The sequence below is a fragment of the Eptatretus burgeri genome, chromosome 6 (genome assembly GCF_056783735.1).
Source record: "Eptatretus burgeri isolate ZD-2024b chromosome 6, Ebu_testis_v1, whole genome shotgun sequence".
NCBI lineage: Eukaryota > Metazoa > Chordata > Myxini > Myxiniformes > Myxinidae > Eptatretus > Eptatretus burgeri.
Window position 1 is genome coordinate 46,014,824 of NC_140966.1, and position 22,059 is coordinate 46,036,882.

Here is a 22,059-nt window from a genome sequence, read left to right on the forward strand (position 1 = left end):
ATTCTCGATGGATCTGTTGTAGTCAATATGCTGCTTCCTAAGTCCTGCTCAACATTCGGAGACTATGCTGAAAATGTGTTCTTGCTTTATGTGCTGAGAAATCTGCAAAACACAAAACGTCTGGATGTTATATGGGATCGGTATATTGACAACAGTTTGAAGAGTTCAATGAGAAAGAGGAGGGGAACAAGGAGCCGCATTATTGTCACAAATTCTACGCCAATTCCGCAGAACTGGCAGAGCTTTCTTCGCGTGGACCAAAATAAGAGTGAGCTGTCACAGTGCGTCGCTAAGTTATCCACACAAGAGAAGAAGCCATATAGCACACAAGATACCAATGTCATCTCTTCCTAAGAGTGCAACAGACAATCTTCTCTAGCTCCATGCAACCATGAAGAAGCCGATACGAGATTATTCTTGCATGCTCTCCATTGTGCACAAAATAACCATCACAGAATCTTGATCAGGTCAATCGACACTGACGTTGTTGTCCTTGCAATGGCCATATTTCACACTTTATCCCTTGACGAACTATGGGTTGCATATGGAGTCAAGAAACACTACAGGTTAATACCGGCTCACACGATTGCAAACAGTCTTGGTGAAAATAAGGCCAAAGCTCTTCTGTTCTTCCATGCCTTCACTGGCTGTGATACGTCGTCGTCATTCAGTGGTATTGGGAAGAAAACCGCTTGGGACACCTGGACCAATTTCCCTGATATAATGGACACTTTCTTGAGTTTATACCAAGAGCCTTCATCAGTCTCAGATGAGAATGTGTGTCAACTGGAAAGGTTCGTCATACGTCTTTATGATAGAACCAGTGAATGCACCAAGGTGAATCAGGCAAGGAAGCTTCTGTTCGTGGAAGGAAGCCAAATAGATTGCCTACCCCCCACAAAGGCAGCCCTCACGGAACATATAAAGAGGTCGACACACCAGGCAGGACACATCTGGGGCCAAGCGGTGATACCTTAGCAGCAGTTACCAAGCCCATGCGACTGGGGATGGACGAAGAACGCCATTGAACAGTAGATACCTTTCTGGACAGCACTTGTCGAGGCGACCAAATCCTGCACAGAGCTGATCAAATGCGGCTGCAAAAAGGCATGCAGACCACCATGCAAATGTTTCTGTGCATCTCTCCCGTGCACTGAACCTTGCCATTGTGCAGGAACATGTTATCAGACAGAGTGAAGTCAAAACTGTATCTCGAACAGATGAACTACACTTGGGACAGTGTATGTCATTTTAAAGCAGAAAGACTGACAATAGAGCATTTTAAGTGTGTTTATTGGATTCCTTGTGTGTGAAAACATTGGTTTGGACTCTTTATTCATTTTGCTAGGTCTCTTGGTGACTGAGATATCGTAAAATATTATTTTTGGTGGTGGCCATTTTGAAATTCAAGATGGTGGCCGTAAATGTATTCTGATCAGGTGTGTCCTGCTCTTATATGAAAGAACATATAAAAATGAACATGCATGCCAATTTTCACACTTTTCTTCACAAAATGAACGATTTTTCTTTAATCTACTGTACTAGAGGGGTCGGGCCGGCGGAGATGGATAAAAGGGGAGCCAGAAGCTGGTCAGAGAATCCTCGCGATCGAGAGACGACAAGCGACCTTCCTGGATAAGGGACCTTCCTCGACAAAAGAGAAGAGAGCGGAGGAGAGAGGAGAGCGGAGAGCGGAGGAAAGAGGAGAGAAAGAGCGGAGGAACGGAAGAGCATTTCCCCGACCTGGACATCCCGTCTTGCTGGAGCACTCGTCCCCGGGAGCCTGTCTGGCCGGTCGTGGTCAACGCCGTCCTCCTCCTCACCACAACCGAGAGTTTGAGGAACGCCAGTTCCCGCAGGAACCGCAAGGGTCGCACGCCGGTGTCCGGGTTCATCTCGCCTCCCGCCGGACCGACCGACTTGAAGACCACACGAGGCAGACAGGTCCAATTTAGACCCTGGTCTTCAGTCCACCTGTCCCTCCGAGCTGAAGGTCCTAATAAAGACCATTGGTCCGATTCTTTGGGTGTGTGTGCGTGTGTGCCCGTGGGCCCGTCTGATAAGTGTTTTTGGTTGTATTTATGTGCTTAATAATAATCGGTTTAACTCTGCTTCTTGCGTGCTTCCATTCATTTCCCCATTACTATTCAATAAATATCCCCATTTGTTGAATGTTTCAGCTAGTTCATGTCTGTTCCTTCATTGGCTGAGCGTGCTGCGTGTTTGAGAATTAGTAAAAGCTGTTACGGCCGTAAGGGGACATTTGGACTGACGGTTCTTGGCGATTAAACCGCTTGGATTGCACACGGAACGAGCGTGCTAAGCGGCTCGTTTCGTACGAGTTCCGTCGAGGGTGAATTTCCCCGGTAGATTCCCGCGTGGATACTTAGGAAAATATAAATTTGGCTATTCACCCTATTCCACGCGGGTGACCTGTTGGAGATCTTCGGTCCAGTCAGGACCCGTCGGCTCCGGACTTCTCCGGAGTGACGACCAAAATTCCGGGCGATCGGTCGAGCCGACGCTGCAGCTCCATCTCGCGGTCGTGCTCGTGGCTGACGTCCGGCCCCGCAACAATGTAATCTGATAATGCTCTATTCTACCCACAATAATGCAACACAAAGTCAAATTATCTCTATTGAGGCCCAGTGCTGTGGTTATAAACATCAGAATTATGGTTTGCAGCATTTATACAATTTGAACTGCACCTTTTGAGACACTAAATGAAAACAAGAAAAACAGCAGTTTTCAGGTAGTTTCTTGTTCATATGAGGCTACTCTGGCAGTAATCAGTACACAATAGGCATCTCATATCGCTTTGCAGTGATGGCCAATTGGGACGTCTGAGAAGGGGTTGCGAAATCTGTCTCGGCCAAGGCCGCAAAATGGTGACATGTTCACAATACCAATATTTGAAACAATAATGCTGGAGATGTACCATTTCATACGTCAAGCAGGAAATTGGCTACAATAGAGCAAAGGAGACCAAAATATCACTGCAGGGTACAGAAGGTGGAGCTCACCAGGTTCAGGTTGCATGTCAATGTCTGCCTCCACAGTTGTCGATTCACACTCCTTTCGCTTCATAGCAATGTGTAAAGATTCTTCAGAAGTAGATGTTGGATTTGCCATGTCAACTGTATCAATTTCATCTGTAAAGAATTTCATGCCATTCCAATGTAGCAAAATTAAATTAACTTTTGAGAAAATGTCAATTCCCACTTTTTCCCCCCAAGTTTTAGAAGTAATTAATCAACATAATATAATAAACCAATGTCACCCGCAGGGTGACCCGTATCTTGCCAAAAGGTGACCAGGTGTGACTTCTTTAAGGTCACACTAAGGTGAACAGAGCTGCTATCCACCAGGAGCGACTCCTTGAGGAATATCTGCCTACGAGAGATTCCGATGAGAATCGTTCTGCAGAGTAACCATGAAAAATATGCTTTTGCCTCATAACGTCACCAAATGACGTCATAATGTCTCAAGCTTGACATATCTAGAAAGCACTCAGAGGTGTTCAATTTGAGGTACTACACGATATGGTTCCTAAAACTTGAATATTTGACCTTGGGGTCAAATATGTTTGACCTGAGGCGCTAACCATGAAGGTCAAGGCCAATCGCCTCCAAAAATTAATCAGCTGAGCGCCAGACCATGAACTATGACCATGAAGTTTGAAGATGATCCGATCAAAATTACTCAAAAAATAAGGGTTTCGTCGACTCCCCTGATTTGCGACAAAGTGACCTTGACCTTTGACCTTGACCTTCAAAATTTTATGCACTGAAAGGGACCTCCTATAGGCCTCTGATATGCGAAGTTACAAAAATTTCCAATGGTAACTGTGCTCTGCAGAGTGATTTATACGTGATTACAGACCAAAAAAAAAAAAAAAATCAACAAAAAAAAAAAAACATGAAGGTCAAGGCCAATCGCCACCAAAAATTAATCAGCTGAGCGCCAGACCATGAACTATATTCCCATGAAGTTTGAAGACGATCCGATCAAAATTACTCAAAAAATAAGGGTTTCGTCGACTCCCCTGATTTGCGCCAAAGTGACCTTGACGTTTACCTTCAAAATTTTGTGCACTGAAAGGGACCTCTATAGGCCTCTGATATGCGAAGTTACAAAAATTTCCGATGATAACTGTGCTCTGCAGAATTTTTTATACGTGATTACAGACAAAAAAAAAAACAAACAAACAAACAAAAAAAAAAAACATACAAGCTGACTAACATCTTCTTCTTCTTCCTTCGGCTGCCCCCGTTCGGGGTCGCCACAGCGGATCATCCGTATGATCCGCATCATGATTTGGCACGTTTTTTTTTACGCCGGATGCCCTTCCTGACGCAACCCTGGTCGCCTCTTACGACACAGGGATATGGTACACCTATTTTAACCGGGGTATACACCGGCCCAGTACTCACTTCGCCGACCTCGGAAGAATGACAGGCTGAGTCTACCCCCTGGTGTATTAATTCAGTGGCCGAACGGGGCTTGAACTCAGGACCTTTTGGATCCCAAGCCGCTGCCCTAACCACTGCTCCAACACCAGGCTTACAAGCTGACTAACATATCTTGCAAAACTTCGTTTTGGCAAAATAAATATGCGTTTGCCTCATAACGTCACCAAATGACGTCATAATGTCTCAAGCTTGACATATCTAGAAAGCACTCATCAAGGTGTTCAATTTGAGGTACTACACGATATGGTTCCTAAAACTTGAAAATTTGACCTTGGGGTCAAATATGTTTGACCTAAGGCACGAACCATGAAGGTCAAGGCCAGTCGCCACCAAAAATTAATCAGCTGAGCGCCAGACCATGAACTATATTCCCATGAAGTTTGAAGACGATCCGATCAAAATTACTCAAAAAATAATGGTTTGTCGACTCCCCTGATTTGCGACAAAGTGACCTTGACCTTCGACCTTGACCTTCAAAATTTTATGCGCTGAAAGGGACCTCCTATAGGCCTCTGATATGCGAAGTTACAAAAATTTCCGATGATAACTGTGCTCTGCAGAATTTTTTATACGTGATTACAGACAAACAAAATAAAAAAAATTAAAAAAAACATACAAGCTGACTAACATATCTTGCAAAAAACTTCGTTTTGGCAAGATAATAATGCTCTATTCTTCCCACAATAATGCAACACAAAGCCAAATTATCTCTATTGAGGCCCAGTGCTGTGGTTATAAACATCAGAATTATGGTTTGCAGCGTTTATACAATTTGAACTGCACCTTTTGAGACAATAAATGAAAACAAGAAAAACAGCAGTTTTCAAGTAGTTTCTTGTTCATATGAGGCTACTCTGGCAGTAATCAGTTCACAATAGACGTTTCATATCACGGTGCAGCGATGGCCGATTGGGACGTCTGAGGAGGAGTTGCGAAGCCTCTCTTGGCCATGGCCTCAAGAAGATGAAATGGTCACAATCCTAATATTTGAAACACATTAATGCTGGAGATGTACCAATTCACAAGTCATACAGGTGATTGGCTACAATACAACAAAGGACACCAAAATATCATTGCAGGGATCGGAAGCTCAAGCTCACCTGATTCCAGCTGTATCTCAATGCCAACCTCCATGGTTGCTGGTTCACACTCCTTTCGCTTCATAGCAAGTTGTAAAGATTCTTCAGAAGTAGATATTGTATTTGCCATGTCAACTGTATCAATTTCATCTGTAAACAATTTCATTGCATTCCAATGTAGCAAAATTAAGTTAACTTTTGAGAACATACCAATTCTCACTTTCTCACAAGTTGTTGAAGCGACCATTCAACATAACATCATCCAATAAGACTCGTTTATACCCAAAAATAATGCAACGAAAAGTCAAATTATCTCTATTGAGGCCCAGTGCTGTGGTTATAAACATCAAAATTATGGTTTGCAGCATTTATACAATCTTAACTGCACCTTTTGAGACACTAAATAAAAACAAGAAAAATTACCCCCGTGTGGGGGTGACGGTCATCTCTATAATACCACAAGTTCTCAATGTTCAGTACAGGCAACCGTGAAACAGTCCAAACTAACCGTTTCGATTGAAATAGTTCACAGAGATACACGAGGATAATACGACTAATGACATAATTAATAACTATGTATTGTTCATTTAGTACCCGGATTAACACATCAGAATCACCAGTAAGTGCAATACGTGGTTTTCCGGTCCATCCACTCTCTGGGGACACTTCACTTTCGGTTGTGGAAAAAAAAAAACGAAAAAAACAGGCTTAGCTCTCGGAGATTATGATAATCCTGTAGATTATGCTTCACTGATTATAATGCAACTTTCAGAATGAAAATTGGTCAAGTATTTATGGAGATATTGAGGTTTGAAAAATCGTTAGAGCGAGCAAATTCATTAATTATTAATTCCACAGAAGTTTCGTGACACTACACAAAGTAACATGTCAGGTATGAAAAAAACATTTTTGTGTGCCAGATTCATTAATTATTAATTCTGGAATGTACTCATTGATATATTAATCAGAAAGCCCGAAGCATGTAACACAATTTATCACTTATCCCCTCATCCGGGATCCGTGGCCTCTCCCCACAGCCTGCAGCCCTATGTCCGCCGGTGATTATGTTAGATATCGGCACGATCGAGAGGAGCCTGCGAATTATCCCTGCTGATGCACTGAATTGATGCAATCGTTCGGCCAGAATATTCGTTGTCAAGATGTTGCGTGATTAAATCACCAATACAGTCACTCGAATTTATACCGCCGACATACTTCTTAACAATCACCTTCGCCCCAGAAACCACAGTCAATCTGAAACACGCTGGCCACTGCTCAGACGCCATTACCGGACTACTGCTCAGTTCTACTACGCAGTTTGGTTAAAGATGACTCGACATTTTGGCGCGCGCGCGCAAGAAATTGTATTTTGAAAATAAATGCCGACGTTTACATTTCGGGTTTTGAAACTTTTGCACCTTCGGCGGAAAAAGTAAAAATATAAAAGGCTAAAAATGTGTTTTATATTTATATTTCATTTCTCCTTCCTTCCTTCTTTGCGAATCGCATCGGCGTTTTTGGCCATCGTCCAGATCACGTGACGATCAAGCAGGAAGGAAATTCAAAAATCTGTCCGGTTAGATACAAGATAATATTTTTTTATTATCATAATCAATAAACAGTTGCCGAATATCTAGTAGAATGGCAGACAAGATAGGTTTTGAAAATGGCGATTTTTAAAACTTTCGTGACCTCGTGACCTCGTCCCTGACCTTGAACCTGGACAAAAGTTATATCGTTGTGCAACACTCATCAACCTCTACCCACATACTAAGTTTCATCAAGATCGGAAAGAAAAATTGTTGACGGACGTACGGACGTACATTTGGTCCGGCTTTATTAGGTCATCTCAGTAGAGATGACCTAAAAACCACAGTTTTCAGGTAATTTCTAGTTCATACGAGGCTACTCTGGCAGTAATCAGTACACAATAGGTGTTTCATATCACTTTCCAGCGATGGCCAATTGGGGCGTCTGAGAAGGGGTTGCGAAATCTGTCTCGGGCAAGGCCGCAAAATGGTGAAATGTTCACAATACCAATATTTGAAAACATTAATGCTGGAGATGTACCATTTCACAGGTCAAGCAGGTAATTGGCTACAATAGAGCAAAGGAGACCAAAATATCACTGCAGGGTACAGACGGTGGAGCTCACCAGGTACAGGTTGTATGTCAATGTCTGCCTCCAGAGTTGTCGATTCACACTCCTTTTGTTCCATGGCAATGTGAAAAGATTCCTCAGAAGTAGATGTTGGATTTACCGTGTCCACTGCATCAATTACATCTGCAAACAATTTCATGCCATTCCAATGAAGCAAAATTAAATTAACTTTTGAGAAAATGTCAATTCCCGCATTTACCCCCCAAGTTTTTGAAGTAATTAATCAACATAATATAATCTGATAATGCTCCATTCTACCCACAATAATGAAACACAAAGTCAAATTATCTCTATTGAGGCCCAGTGCTGTGGTTATAAACATTAGAATTATGGTTTGCAGCGTTTATACAATTTGAACTGCACCTTTTGAGACACTAAATGAAAACAAGAAAAACTGCAGTTTTCAGGGAGTTTCTAGTTCTTATGAGGCTAATCTGGCAGTAATCAATACACAATAGGTGTTTCATATCGCTTTGCAGCGATGGCCGATTGGGACGTCTGAGAAGGGGTTGCAAAATCTGTCTCGGGCAAGGCCGCAAAATGGTGAAATGTTGACAATACCAATATTTGAAACATTAATGCTGGAGATGTACCATTTCACAAGTCAAGCAGGTAATTGACTACAATTGAGCAAAGGAGACCAAAATATCACTGCATAGTGCAGAAGGTGGAGCTCACCAGGTTCAGGTTGGATGTCAATGTCTGCCTCCACAGTTGTCGATTCACACTCCTTTCGCTTCATAGCAATGTGTAAAGATTCTTCAGAAGTAGATGTTGGATTTGTCACGTCAACTGCATCAATTACATCTGCAAACAATTTCATGCTATTCCAATGTAACAAAATTAAATTAACTTTTGAGAAAATGTCAATTCCCACTTCCCCCCCCCAACCCCCCAAGTTTTAGAAGTAATTAATCAACATAATATAATCTGATAATGCTCTATTCTACCCACAATAATGCAACACAAAGTCAAATCGTCTGACGAGGCCCAGTGCTGTGGTTATAAACATCAGAATTATGGTTTGCAGCATTTATACAATTTTAACTGAACCGTTTGAGACACGAAATGGAAACAAGAAAAACAGCAGTTTTCAGGTAGTTTCGAGTTCATGCGGCTACTCTGGCAATCAATATCGGTGTTTCATTTCACTTTGCAAGTGCGATTCAGGAGAAATCTCCCAAATTGTATTCAAATGCATCACAAAACATTTTGCACACCTCTCCTTCCCAATTCCATATGCAGGCGATGCATGACATCATCACCGGGCGCTGAAGGAAGGGAGTACTCAGTTTTTACTCCGTTTGTTTGTTTGTTTTCTTTCTTTCTTGTCTGGGCGATATCTCAGCCATTCTTTGAGCTAAGAAGCTGAAATTTGGGGAAAAAGTGAGGACGTGCTTTGGCAAAAATGATACTTTTTATTTTTTTGATTAATCAATAATTTATTAATTATTTAATTATTATCGATTTATTTATTCCGTACTTATTTTATTTCTCATCTGGGCAATATGTCGGATACATTTTGAGCAAGGAAGCTGATATTTGGACATGACAGTGAACGAGTGATTTCGCCAAAAAAGGGTATTTTTTATTTGTTTAATCAATTAATTATTCATTTTTCCATGAATTACTTCATTCTCATAAAGTTAGACATTTTACTTCATTTTCAAAAAGTTACAGATTCAAAAGCCCTCTTTTTCTGGAAATAAAAAGGAGGAGAAGAAGAAGAAGAAGAAGAAGAAGGGGAGGAGGAGGAGGGGGAGGAAGAGGGGGGAGAAGGGGGAGGGGTGGGGGAGGAGGAGGGGGAGGAGGAGGAGTAGGAGGAGAAGAAGTGGGAGCTTAATCTGGCGGCTCTACGGGTAACATTTATTATTCTAGGACAGCAGAATCCCTTTTTTTTTTGTTTTTGTTTTTGTATACCTTGGTCGAGGCTCGTATGAGAGCTAACACACAACTCACAGCAAGGAGGAATGAGACAAGAGGGGCGGGAGTGGAAGGGACAAAACAGTGGGGAACAGACACATTAGGTGAACTGTGGAAGGGAGAGGGATGGGGATGGGACGGGGAACATGGCGAAGAGAAGATGGACATTTCAGGGACTTTCAGGAAGGAAAGCAGGAGAAATGAAGGAAGTGGGCTTGGGTAGATTATCGGGGGTAGAAAAGATCGAGGATTTGGATGGGGGAAGATAAGAGGTGGTGGTGAACAGCTGTTTTGAAAGCCTGGAGGGAAGAATGGGAAAGAATAGAGTGAGGAAGTTTATTCCAAAGGCGGGAAAAAAGAGGAATGAAAGAGTGAAGATGAGCAGTGATTCGTGATTTTGGCAGTTTTACCAGAAGGGGGTTGTTGGCGGACCTTGAGCGCCCTGTGGAAATGTGGTGGGGACAAATCGCAGAGAGAGCAGGGGGGGCAAGGCTGGAGAGGAGTCGGTAGAAGACAGAAAGACCACCGACCAACCTGCGGTGATTGAGTGAGAGGCCCAAAGACTCAGCTTCATTGCGGGAGATGCCGATGATCTTAAATGCCCTGGTTTCGACAGCGTGAAGCCGAGAAAGGTGGGAGGCAGGAGCACCAGCCCAGAGGGGAGAGCAGTACTCCATCAGGCTACGGACAAAAGCTTTGTAAGTGGTCAGGAGCTCAAGAGGGCCGAGGAAGGACTTAGCACGACGGAGGATTCCCAGTCGGCGACTGGCTTTTGAGGCGAGGTTGGAAATGTGACTTTCCCAGGAAAGGTCATGGCAGATAGTGAGACCTAGAAGCTTGAAAGAAAAGACTTCTTCCAGAGGATTGTTGAGAAAGTGGATGGGGGGGTTTTGTAAACGGTCCTTTCGAAGAGACATAGTGAGAGTGTGAGATTTGTCTGGATTGAAAGACATATTCCACGTGTTGGACCAGTTTGTGATTTTATCCAGATCTGCAGTGAGCGAAGAAGCTGCTGCTTGCCAGTCTGAGGGATGACAGATGGTACGGCAGAGGGTGGAGTCGTCGGCAAAGAGAAATAGAGGATTTTCCAGAGAGTCCGAGAGATCATTGATGAAAACCAGAAAAAGAACAGGGCCCAGAACGCTACCTTGAGGAACTCCAGCCTGCACAGGAAGAGGGGATGAAAGAACTCCATTTAGGGCCACACGGTGACTGCGACAGGAGAGGAAGTCTGCGAGCCATGAGTGGAGATGGCCTTGAATACCATGGGAAGAGAGTTTGGTGAGTAGGGCAGGTTGCCAGTTGCTTTAGAAGGAGACTGAAGAAATGCACCAAATTAAATCTCAATTATAATACCAAGCTTGCACACTAAAAACTCGGCTCGCCATCACACGATCCCTATGAAATTGCTGTGGCACTTAGCGGACATGCCAACAATGTTTGGGAAGTCTTGGCGTTCCATAGTACCACTTGCATTTTGCACAATGCGTATTTTTGTCATTCCCCGTGTACGGTCTGTCGTCTGCTACCAGCTATGTTGTACTGCTATCCCATGCATGTGCACGGGTATCGCAATATTTCTCGAAGCAGAACAACATATAAAAGTACATGAAAGCAGCACATACTGCAAACAACTAGAACGGCACTCGGTACAGTGCATACCTCCATCAGGCTGAACAGTTTAGGTTTTGTATTCCACAGATTTTGCCAGATCTGGATCCAGTGACCTCTTGTCACCTATCCAAATCATCCACCAAGTTTCGTCCGAATCGGTCCACAACTTTTTGAACTGGGAGGACACTCGGAAGAGCGCATACCTCCGCTACGTAATGCCAGAACCACAAGAACATATCTGGCCTAACGACTTTTTGAGATATCGTGCTATGTATTGTATTCGGTCCTATCTCTCGATTGTGAAGAATCATGTTAAAAAAATTTAAACAATTCTCAGATACAGATCTTCACCATAAGCTAATCAATTCATCATGGACACCTAACCTGTCCACCAAGTTTCATCCAAATCCATCAACAATTTTGATACATCGTCATATATACAAATTTAGCCCTATCTCTCAATGGTGAAGAATCACTGAAAAAATTCCAGTAGTCGTATACAGATCTGGATCGTCACCAAAATCTAATCAGTTCATCCTTGTCACACACCGAACTTGTTCACCAAATTTCATCCGGATCCGTCCACAATGTTTTGAGATATCCTGTACACAGACAAACAAACAAGCAGTCATAGACTGGAACTTACGAAATCGTCAACTTGACCTCTGACCTCATCTAACAAAAGCTGCGTCGAGAGAAGGTAGTGACGCAAACCAGAAGTTTCTATGATGATTCTGTACCAAACTATCAAAAATCGAATGTTTTGGATGTTTGATCTCACTGTGACCTTGACCTTTGACCGATTTTGACCAAAACCTAATCAGCGTGAGCCACCACCCTCCTGAATCAGGTGGTGTAATTTGACATTGGTAGTTTCTTCTGTTCTCGAGTTATCATTTTTTGGATGTTTGACCTCACTGTGACCTTGACCTTTGACCTATTTTGACCAAAATCGAATCAGCACGAGCCATCACCCTCCTGAATCATGTGGTGTAATTTGACATTGGTAGCTTCTTCCGTTCGAGTTATCTGTACCAAACCATCAAAAATCAAATATTTGACCCCACTGTGACCTTGACCTTTGACCGATTTTGACCAAAATCTAATCAGCACCAGCCATCACCCTCCTGAATCACGAGGTGTAATTTGACATAGGCAGCTTCTTCCGTTCTCGAGTTATCGTGCCTACAAACAAACAAACAAGCAGTCAGAGAATGGTACTTGCGAAATCGTCAACTTGACCTCTGACCTTGTCTAAAAAAAGCTGTCTCGAGAGAAGGCAGCGATGCAAACCAGAAGTTTCTACGATGATTCTGTACCAAACCATCAAAAATCGAATGTTTTGGATGTTTGACCTCACTGTGACCTTGACCTTTTACCGATTTTGACCAAAATCTAATCAGCATGAGCCATCACCCTCCTGAATCACGTGGTCTAATTTGACATTGGTAGCTTCTTCCGTTCTCGAGTTATCATTTTTGGATGTTTGACCTCACTGTGACCTTGACCTTTGACCGATTTTGACCAAAATCTAATCAGCACTAGCCATCACCCTCCTGAATCACGTGGTGTAATTTGACATTGGGAGCTTCTTCCGTTCTCGAGTTATGGTGCCGACAAACAAACAAACAAACAAACATACAAACAAACAAACATACAAACAAACAAACATACAAACAAACAGAAACGGAAGTCATCAATATACTTACGAAATCTAAAGATTTCATAAGTAACAAACTAACAAACAAACAAGCAGTCATGGACTGGTACTAACGAAATCGTCAACTTCACCTCTGACCTTGTCTAATAAAAGCTGTCTCTTGAGAAGGTAGCGACACAAACCAGAAGTTTCTACGATGATTCTGTTTCAAACCATCAAAAATCGTAACGTCGACTGAAGCAAAAATCTCCATATCTCCACGCAATTATACCTTAACGTGATTCAACGACGCGTCTGCTCGAGTGCACTGCATCATGGGACGACCCGTGACGCGTCGAGTGAAATATATTTTATACAATCTTAAAACGTCTCCAAAACATCCGATTTTCACCAGAATTTCGACAACCGAGTTTAAAGCGTCCTTAGCAATCGCAAAAACCGAAGACAAAATTAAAATTGAAGTTAAAACGAACTCGTAACGTCGAGCGAAGCAAAAATACTCCATTTCTCCACGTGAATTTACGAATTTATGTTTGACCTCACTGTGACCTTGACCTTTGACCGAATATGACCAAAAACTAATCAGCACTCGCCATCACCCTCCTGAATCACGTGGTGTAATTTGACATTGGTTGCTTCTTCCGTTCTTGAGTTATCTTTACCAAACCATCAAAAATCGAATATTTGACCTCTGTGAACTTGACCTTTGACCGATTTTGACCAAAATCTAATCAGCACGAGCCATCACCCTCCTGAATCACGTGGTGCAATTTGACATTGGTTGCTTCTTCCGTTCGAGTTATCGTGCCGACAAACAAACAAGCAAACATACAAACAAACAAACAAACAAACAAACAGAAACGGAAGTCATCAATAAACTTACGAAATCTTCAGATTTCGTAAGTAACAAACTAACAAACAAACAAGCAGTCATAGACTGGTACTTGCGAAATCGTCAACTTGACCTCTGACCTTGTCTTATAAAAGCTGTCTCTTGAGAAGGGAGCGACACAAACCAGAAGTTTCTGCGATGATTCTGCATCAAACCATCAAAAATCGTAACGTCGAACAAAGCAAAAATCTCCATTTCTCCACGCAATTATACCTTAACGTGATTCAACGACGCGTCTGCTCGAGTGCACTGCATCATGGGACGACCCGTGATGCGTCGAGTGAAATACTTTTTGTACAATCTTAAAACGTCTCCAAAACATCCGATTTTTACCAGAATTTCGACAACCGAGTTTTAAACGTCCTAAGCGATCGCAAAAACCGAAGACAAAATTAAAATTGAAGTTAAAACGAACTCGTAACGTCGAGCGAAGCAAAAATATTCCATTTCTCCACGTGAATTTACGGAATTATGTTTGACCTCACTGTGACCTTGACCTTTGACCGAATTTGACCAAAAACTAATCAGCACGAGCCATCACCCTCCTGAATAACGTGGTGTAATTTGACATTGGTAGCTTCTTCCGTTCTCTAGTTATCGTGCCTACAAACAAACAAACAAACAGAAACGGAAGGCATCAATATACTTACGAAATCTTTAGATTTCGTATGTAACAAACGGAAGTCATCAATAAACTTACGAAATCTTTAGATTTCGTAAGTAACATACAAACAGAAACGGAAGTCATCAATATACTTACGAAATCTAAAGATTTCGTAAGTAACAAACACACAAACAAGCAGTCATCGACTGGTGCTTACGAAATCGTCAACTTGACCTCTGACCTTGTCTAATAAAAGCTGTCTCTCGAGAAGGTAGCGACGCAAACCAGAAGTTTCTACGATGATTCTGTACCAAACCATCAAAAATCGAATGTTTGACCTCACTGTGACCTTGACCTTTGACCAAAATCTAATCGGCCTTTGACCAAAATCTGACCAAAAATTTGACCAATAATGACCTTTGACCAAAATCTAAAAATTGACCAAAATGTAATAACCAAAAAAAAAAACCTTGACCATTGACCGATTTTCATCAAAATCGAATCAGCACTCGCCATCACCTTCCTGAATCACGTGGTGTAATTTGACATTGGTCGCTTCTTCCGTTCTCGAGTTATCTGTACCAAACCATCAAAAATCGAATATTTGACTTCACTGTGACCTTGACTTTGAAAGATTTTGACCAAAATCTAATCAGCACGAGCCATCACCCTCCTGAATCACGTGGTGTAATTTGACATTGGTAGCTTCTTCCGTTCTGGAGTTGTCATTTTTATCTTGCCAAAACGAAGTTTTTGCAAGACATGTCAGTCAGTTTGTTTGTTTTTTTTTAATCTTGCCAAAACGAAGTTTTGCAAGACATGTTAGTCAGCTTGTATGTTTTTTTTTTTTCTTTGTTTGTCTGTAATCACGTATAAAAAATTCTGCAGAGCACAGTTATCATCGGAAATTTTTGTAACTTCGCATATCAGAGGCCTATAGAGATCCCTTTCAGCGCATAAAATTTTGAAGGTCAAGGTCAAAGGTCAAGGTAACTTTGGCGCAAATCAGGGGAGTCGACGAAACCCTTATTTTTTGATTTATTTTGATCGGATCGTCTTCAAACTTCATGGGAATATAGTTCATGCTCTGGCGCTCAGCTGATTTATTTTTGGTGGCGATTGGCCTTGACCTTCATATGTTTTTTTTTTTTGTTTTTGTTTTTTTTTTGTCTGTAATCACGTATAAATCACTCTGCAGAGCACAGTTATCATTGGAAATTTTTGTAACTTCGCATATCAGAGGCCTATAGAAGTCGCTTTCAGCGCATAAAATTTTGAAGGTCAAGGTGAAAGGTCAAGGTCACTTTGTCGCAAATCAGGGGAGTCGACGAAACCCTTATTTTTTGAGTAATTTTGATCGGATCGTCTTCAAACTTCATGGGAATATAGTTCATGGTCTGGCGCTCAGCTGATTAATTTTTGGTGGCAACTGGCCTTGACCTTCATGGTTCGTGCCTTTGGTCAAACATATTTGACCCCAAGGTCAAATTTTCAAGTTTTAGGAACCATATCGTGAAGTACTTTAAATTGAACAGCTCGAAGAGTGCTTTCTAGATATGTCAAGCTTGAGACATTATGACGTCATTTGGTGACGTGATGAGGCAAACGCATATTTTTCATGGTTACTCTGTAGAACGATTCTCATGGGAATCTCTCTTCGCAGATATTCCTCAAGGAGTCGCTCCTGGTGGATAGCAGCTCTGTTCACCTCAGTGTGACCTTAAAGAAGTCACACGTGGTCACCTGTTGGCAAGATATGGGTCACCCTGCAGGTGACATTGGTTTATTTGGATGTTTGACCTTCGACCGATTTTGACCAAAATCTAATCAGCACTCGCCATCGCCCTCCTGAATCACGTGGTGTAATTTGACATTGGTAGCTTTTTCCGTTCTCGCGTTATCATGCCTACAAACAAACAAACAAACAAACAAACAGAAACGGAAGGCATCAATATACTCACGAAATCTTTAGATTTCGTAAGTAACAAAGAAAACAAACAAACAAACAGAAACGGAAGGCATCAATATACTTTCGAAATCTTTAGATTTCGTAAGTAACAAACAAGCAGTCATAGACTGGTACTTACGAAATCGTCAACTTGACCTCTGACCTTGTCTAATAAAAGCTGGCTCTCGAGAAGGTAGCGACGCAAACCAGAAGTTTCTACGATGATTCTGCACCAAACCATCAAAAATCGAATGTTTTGGATGTTTGACCTCACTGTGACCTTGACCTTTGACCGATTGTGGCCAAAATCTAATCAGCGCAAGCCACCACCCTCCTGAATCACGTGGTGTAATTTGACATTGGGAGGTTCTTCCGTTCTCGAGTTATCATTTTTTGGATGTTTGACCTCACTGTGACCTTTGACCGATTTTGACCAAAATCTAATCAGCACTTGCCATCACCCTCCTGAATCACGTGGTGTAATCTGACATTGGCAGCTTCTTCCGTTCGAGTTGTCTGTACCAAACCATCAAAAATCGAATATTTGACCTCACTGTGACCTTGACCTTTGGCCGATTTTGACCAAAATCTAATCAGCACTAGCCATCACCCTCCTGAATCACGTGGTGTAATTTGACATTGGTAGCTTCTTCCGTTCTCGAGTTATCGTGCCTACAAACAAACAAACAGAAACGGAAGTCATCAATATACTTACGAAATCTTTAGATTTCGTAAGTTACAAACACACAAACAGAGGACGGAAGTCATCAATATACTTCCGAAATCTTTTGATTTCGTAAGCAATAAACACACAAACAAGCAGTCATAGACTGGTACTTACGAAATCGTCAACTTGACCTCTAACCTTATCTAATAAAAGCTGTCTCCAGAGAAGGGAGCGAAGCAAACCAGAAGTTTCTACGATGATTCTGTACCAAACCATCAAAAATCGAATGTTTTGGATGTTTGTCCTCACTGTGACCTTGTCCTTTGACCGATTTTGACCAAAATCTAATCAGCACGAGCCATCACCCTCTTGAATCACGTGGTGTAATTTGACATTGGTAGTTTCTTCCGTTCTCGAGTTATCGTGCCTATAAACAAACAAACACACAAACAAACAAACAGAAACGGAAGTCATCAATATACTTCCGAAATCTTTAGATTTCGTCAGTAACAAACAAACACTCATAGACTGGTACTTACGAAATCGTCAACTTGACCTCTGACCTTGTCGAATAAAAGCTGTTTCAAGTGAAGGTCGTGACGCAAACCAGAAGTTTCTACGATGATTCTGAACCAAACCTCTCATAAAATATCCGAATTTTACCAGAATTTCGACAACCGAGTGTTAAGCATACTTCACCGTTACCAAAATTGAAGACAGGATTGAAATTGACGATAAAACGAGCACGTAATGCAGCGTGTTACAATCCCCCTCATGAGTATAATCTTCAGAAAAGCCTCAGGTACGACAACCGACATAAATCTCATAAAACATCCGATTTTTACCAGAATTTCGACAACCGAGTGTTAAGCATACTTAGCCATTGCCAAAAGTGAAAACAGAATTGCGATCCAAGTGAAAACAAACTCGTAACGTCGACCGAAGCAAAAATCTCCATTTCTCTATGCAATTATTTAATATTATTTTATCAAAGTCGCAAAGCCGTAATATTCGGCCATCCACCAACAATCTTTACATAATCCGACGGCTTAGCGAGTCAGGCATGCGACGATAACCATTATTGCGATAAAAATGACTTTGAAACACCATCTTTATCGAAGACACCATCAGCGCGCACACGCAAAACCTTCACGTGACTCAACGACGCCTCTGCTCGAGCGCGAAGCACCACATGACGAGCCGTGATGTGGCGAGTGAAATATTTTTTATACAATCGAAAAACATCTCCAAAACATCCGATTTTTTTTTACGAGAATTTCGACAACCGGGTTTTAAGCGTCTGAAGCGTTCACAAAAACCAAAGACAAAATTAAAATCGAAGTTAAAACGAACTCGGAACGTCGACCGAAGCAAAAATACTCCATTTCTCCACATGAATTTACAGAATTATGTTTCACCTCACTGTGACCTTGACCTTTGACCGATTTTGACCAAAACCTAATCAGCGCTTGCCATCACCCTCCTGAATGACGTGGTGTAATTTGACATTGGGAGCTTCTTTCGTTCTCGAGTTATCGTGCCGACAAACAAACACACAAACACACAAACAAGCAGTCACAGACTGGTATTTACGAAATCGTCAACTTGACCTCTGACCTTGTCTAATAAAAGCTGTCTCTCAAGAAGGGAGCGACGCAAACCAGAAGTTTCAACGATGATTCTGCACCAAACCATCAAAATCGAATGTTTTGGATGTTTGACCTCACTGTGACCTTTGACCGATTTTGACCAACATCTAATCAGCGCAAGCAATCACCCTCCTGAATCACGTGGTGTAATTTGACATTGGAAGCTTCTTCCGTTCGAGTTATCGTGCCTCCAAACAAACACACAAACAAACAAGCAATCATAGACTGGTACTTACGAAATAGTCAACTTGAACTCTGACCTTGTCTAAGAAAAGCTGTCTCTCGAGAAGGTGGCGACGCAAAGCAGAAGTTTCAAAGATGATTCTGTCCCAAACCATCAAAAATCGTAACGTCGACCGAAGCAAAAATCTCCATTTCTCCACGCAATTATTTTATATTATTTGTCAAAGTCACAAAACCGTAATATTCGGCCATCCACCAACAATCTTTACATAATCCGACGGCTTAGCGACTCAGGCATGCGACGATAACCTTTATTGGGATTAAAAAAAAATGACTTTTAAACACCATCTTTATCGAAAACACCGTCAGCACGCACACGAAAATCCTTCACATGATCAACGCCGCCTCTGCTCAAGTGCACTGCACCACGTGACGACCCATGACGCGTGAGTGAAATATTTTTTTTGCAATCTTAAACGTCTCCAAAACATCCGATTTTTACCAGAATTTCGACAACCGAGTTTTAAGCGCCCTAAGCGATCGCAAAAACCGAAGACAAAATTAAAATTGAAGTGAAAACGAACTCGGAACGTCGAGCGGAGCAAAAAATCTCCATTTCTCCATGCAATTATTCAATATTATTTTATCAAAGTCACAAAACCGTAATATTCGGCCATCCACCAACAATTATTACAGAATCCGACGGCTCAGAGAGTCAGGCATGAGACGATAACCTTTATTGGGATAAAAAAAATTGGCTTTTAAACACCATCTTTATCGGAAACACCGTCAGCGCGCACACGGAAAACCTTAACGTGGGTCAACGACGCGTCTGCTCGAGCGCACTGCATCATGGGACGACCCGTGACGCGTCGAGTGAAATATTTTTTGTACAATCTTAAAACGTCTCCAAAACATCCGATTTTTACCAGAATTTCGACAACCGAGTTTTAAGCGTCCTAAGCGATCGCAAAAACCGAAGACAAATTTACAATCGAAATAAAAACGAACTCGTAACGTCGAGCGAATCAAAAATACTCCATTTCTCCACATTAATTTACGGAATTATATTTGACCTCACTGTGACCTTTACCTTTGACTGATTTTGACCAAAATCTAATCAGCGCGAGCCATCATCCTCCTGAATCACGTGGTGTAATTTGACATTGAGAGCTTCTTCCATTCTCGAGTTATGGTGCCTACAAACAAACAAACAAACAAACAAGCAGTCATAGACTGGTACTTACGAAATCGTCAACTTGACCTCTGACTTTGTCTCATAAAAGCTGTCTCTGGAGAAGGTAGCGACACAAACCAGAAGTTTCTACCATGATTCTGCACCAAACTATCAAAAATTGAATTTTTGACCTCCCTGTGACCTTAACCTTTGACCGATTTTGATCAAAATCTAATCAGCACTCGCCATCACCCTCCTGAATAAAGTGGTGTAATTTGACATTGGTAGCTTCTTCCGTTCTCGAGTTATCTGTACCAAACCATCAAAAATTGAATTTTTGACCTCACTGTGACCTTGACCTTTGACCGAGTTTGACCAAAACCTAATCCGCATTCGCCTTCACCCTCCTGAATCACGTGGTGTAATTTGACATTGGTCGCTTCTTCCATTCTCGAGTTATCTGTACCAAACCATCAAAAATCGAATGTTTTGGATGTTTGACCTCACTGTGACCTTGACCTTTGACCGATTTTGACCAAAATCTCATCAGCGCTCGCCACCACCCTCCTGAATCACGTGGGGCAATTTGATATTGCCAGCTTCTACCGTTCTCGAGTTATCATTTTTTGGATGTTTGACCTCACTGTGACCTTGACCTTTGACCGAAATATAATCAGCACCAGCCATCACCCTCCTGAATCACGTGGTGCAATTTGACATTGGTAGCTTCTTCCGTTCGAGTTATCATGCCGACAAACAAACAAACAAGCAGTCAGAGACTGGTACTTACGAAATCGTCAACTTGACCTCTGACCTTGTCTAATAAAAGCTGTCTCTCGAGAAGGTAGCGACGCAAACCAGAAGTTTCTACGATGATTCTGTACCAAACCATCAAAAATCGAATGTTTGACCTCACTGTGACCTTGACCTTTGACCGATTTTGACCAAAATCTAAACAGCACCAGCCATCACCCTCCTCTAGCACTTGGTGTAATTTGACATTGGTAGCTTCTTCCGTTCTCGAATTATCTGTACCAAACCATCAAAAAATCGAATATTTGACCTCATTGTGACCTTGACCTTTGACCGATTTTGACCAACATCTAATCAGCACGAGCCATCATCCTCCTCAATCACGAGGTGAAATTTGACATTGGTGGCTTCTTCCATTCTCGAGTTATCGTGCCTACAAACAAACAAACAAGCAGTCATAGACTGGTACTTACGAAATAGTCAACTTGACCTCTGATTTCTCCACGCAATTATTTTATATTATTTGTCAAAGTCACAAAACCGTAATATTCGGCCATCCACCAACAATCTTTACATAATCCGACGGCTTCCCGACTCAGGCATGCGACGATAACCTTTATTGGCATAAAAAAATAACTTTTAAACACCATCTTTATCGAAAACACCGTCAGCGCGCACACGCAAAACCTTCACTTGATCAACGCCGCCTCTGCTCAAGTGCACTGCACCACGTGACGACCCGTGACGCGTGAGTGAAATATTTTTTTTGCAATCTTAAAACGTCTCCAAAACATCTGATTTTTACCAGAATTTCGACAACCGAGTTTTAGGCGTCCTCAGCGATCGCAAAAACAAAGACAAAATTAAAATCGAAGTTAAAACGAACTCGTAACATCGAGCGAAGCAAAAATCTCCATTTCTCCATGCAATTATTATTGCATGGAGAATTATTCACCAAAATCTACTCAATTCGTCATTGTCACACACCCAGCCTGTCCACCAAATTTCGTCTGAATCCGTCCAACGTTTTGAGATATCCTGCTCACAAACAAACAGACAGACAGGGGTGAAAACATAACCTCCATCCACCCTCGGTGGCGGAGGTAACAAAAACCATAACGACAACAACTACAACTATGTGTTATAAAAGAATCATTTTCAAGGGTTTCACTTCATTTCATGCTTAGTGAGATTCACAGAGAGACATGCAATGCGTTTTTGAAGTACAGCAAATGCCTTTTGACGAAATCCATAAGTAAAGTGAGGGTGGGCACACA

The 22,059-nt window shown here is 41.9% G+C and overlaps 1 protein-coding gene across 12 annotated transcripts in view; it reads right to left on the reverse strand.

The window, feature by feature from the left end:
- The window catches only part of LOC147024681 (uncharacterized), a 110,078-nt gene that overhangs the window by 51,881 nt on the left and 36,138 nt on the right, over positions 1-22,059 (reverse strand). For 10 of the 12 annotated variants that reach the window (XM_085884820.1, XM_085884828.1, XM_085884829.1 and 7 more), the window contains 4 exons: positions 8,391-8,519; positions 7,707-7,835; positions 5,573-5,701; positions 3,024-3,152 (listed from right to left, as the gene is read on the reverse strand). In XM_085884820.1, the coding sequence (XP_085740946.1) occupies positions 3,024-3,152; positions 5,573-5,701; positions 7,707-7,835; positions 8,391-8,519 (516 nt within the window). The remainder of the gene's footprint in view (positions 1-3,023; positions 3,153-5,572; positions 5,702-7,706; positions 7,836-8,390; positions 8,520-22,059) is intronic. The other 2 variants (XM_085884827.1, XM_085884826.1) reach the window with 2 other exon arrangements.